This window comes from Elephantulus edwardii, unplaced genomic scaffold (assembly GCF_000299155.1).
Source record: "Elephantulus edwardii isolate Elephantulus edwardi_28Jun2011 unplaced genomic scaffold, EleEdw1.0 scaffold00348, whole genome shotgun sequence".
NCBI lineage: Eukaryota > Metazoa > Chordata > Mammalia > Macroscelidea > Macroscelididae > Elephantulus > Elephantulus edwardii.
Genome location: NW_006400098.1, coordinates 171,026 through 173,254, shown reverse-complemented (window position 1 = coordinate 173,254; position 2,229 = coordinate 171,026). Strand labels below are relative to the sequence as shown.

Genomic DNA, 2,229 nt, shown 5'->3' with positions numbered 1-2,229 from the left:
AAAAGTACAGTAGACCTTCTTCTCCAATATGCTTGGAATATTCTTGAGAATAGATCACATTTTAGGCCAACTGCTTCTGCTGAAACATAACTTACTTGCCAAAGCCCTTCTTTTAGCGTCATACTTGATCTCTCTCTCTCTCCAGAAACAATTACTCTAAAAACACTCAGACAGCTTCATCCCCAGACTCTCACCTAAAAGTCTAGACCAAGTCACCAAAGTTACTTCAAAAGACGCCATTCTCATCAGACAGCGTGCACCCAAGCCTCTCCAACCACGCTAAAACAAACCTTATACAGTGGTCCTGACCACCCCCACAGCTCCTAAGGTCATAAGTAACCCCCATGAACAGCACCGTCCTCAAGTCAAACATGCTCCTCTCACTGAGCAAGTTTTCTACACCTCTTGAATGGTAAGCCGTATTACTCTTCATCTCACTCAGCGCTCAAGCCCGGAAAAACTTCCACACAGCAGTCTGCTCCCACCAAACACCTCATTATCTCAGCTTTCTCTCACCAAAGATACCAAGTAACAGTCACTATTTCAATATCACCTAAAGCAGTTTCATCCTATAAACGATCCTTTGTTTACTTCCTGTATATAACCAAATTCACTCATACTACCAAAATAACAAAAAAGAAATACAAGTTGTCCATATTAGTCAAGCAAAATTCCTAGCATTTATAATACCATAGTTTTCTGTTAAACAAAACAAACTCCAACTTTACCTTTATATCTCAAACCCTAAAAAGCCTGGTAGCAAGCTAAAGTTAAAATACAAAATACAAACAAACAACAATATCCTACTAAATAGAAATCCTTGAACTCCAGCACAATACACGTAAGCAGAAAATATGCTCTAGATGCCTATATCCAAGTGCAGGTCTCCAATAACATTTCCCAGGCTGAGCAGATCATAATAGAACAAGTCTCTGGGAAGTCACAAACTACGCAGACCCCAACCTGGGTCCAAATTATCCAGAGCCCCTTACTATTCTTTAACCAAAGTCAGATGATAACCAACCTTTCCCACTGTTCCCTGTATGTCTCTTTACAACGACCCTTGCTAGCTGCAGTACCAATCAATGTCTCTAGACCACACTCCACCAAAACACCTCAAGCCATTCCATCAGCCCAAACTGAGTATTCCACCATTCAAGAACACATTCACTTCTCCATTCAAGAACACATTCACTGCTAAAAACCAGAGCCTGATAAGCAGACTAAGCCCTCTTGTACCAAGCACCCTGTGCATTAGAACATGAGAACTGTATACACAATGTTAACATAAACAAGCACGCTGTAGCAGAACCAGAACAACACTTTTAGAGTAATAAGATTCCATACAGAATTCAACCGCAAGCCTTCTCCAAAATTAACTAAAAAACCCATTTCTATCATAAATTCTTGCTTCTCTAAAACCAATAGTAATCATAAGCACATTGTTACGAATCGCTCCACGTTTCTTTAAGTTCTTACTTCACAGGATCAAGGAAATGACCACCTTCATTCTCCCCTGGCCGCTAATCCCAGACTGACTCACTCCAGCCTCCAAACTCCCAAATCTTTGCCCCTGTTCAGCAGGAAGCAGCCAAAAGAAAGATATGTCAATCCTCTTTTATCACTAAAGAGGCTGGGAAGTTAAGTCTGGACAAGGGGGCCAAAGAGAAGAATGAAGAATTCAGCATTCAAATGCTGATGGCCTTCTCTGCCGCTGGTAAGAAGAGCAAACAGCCTTGCCTGCCTGGCAGATGGATCGTAAGTCAGAGGGGAATGTCCCCCCGCTTAAAACTCTATTATAAAAACCCTCCCCAATAAGTTCACAGTGTGACTTCCCCATTCTGTGCCCCAGAATGAGGAACTTCACCCGGGGGCTCCCCTATTCCGCACCCCCCCCTTAATAAAGCTGTGTTAAGCATTCTCTCTGATTTCTACCTTAAGTCTGCTAACATCACACCTATCTTAACCCCTCTCTCAGACAATAAGTCTGGCCTCCTTACCTGACTTTGGGTAAGAAAGTGTAATGATATCTTCATCTCTCACCACAAATTCATCTCTGATGGAGATAATATCTTCAGGTGTTACTACATTTGTAAAGAAATAAACACCTTCATACACAAAACTATTAGAAGTCATGCTCAGTGCGATCTTCAGCTTAGATGCAATAGACTGATGTCAGGAAAGCAAAGGATAAAGTCCAAAGGCCAAATGTTGTTGTTTGTTTAATGC

At 41.5% G+C, this 2,229-nt stretch overlaps 1 protein-coding gene across 1 annotated transcript in view; it reads right to left on the bottom strand.

Annotated features, from left to right (window-relative positions):
* Nucleotides 1–2,136, bottom strand: part of LOC102857528 (bile salt sulfotransferase-like) — a 31,120-nt gene extending 28,984 nt beyond the window's left edge. The window contains exon 1 of the mRNA XM_006901811.1: nt 2,001–2,136. Within this exon, the coding sequence (XP_006901873.1) occupies nt 2,001–2,136 (136 nt within the window). The remainder of the gene's footprint in view (nt 1–2,000) is intronic.
* Between the last annotated feature and the right edge of the window lie 93 nt (nt 2,137–2,229).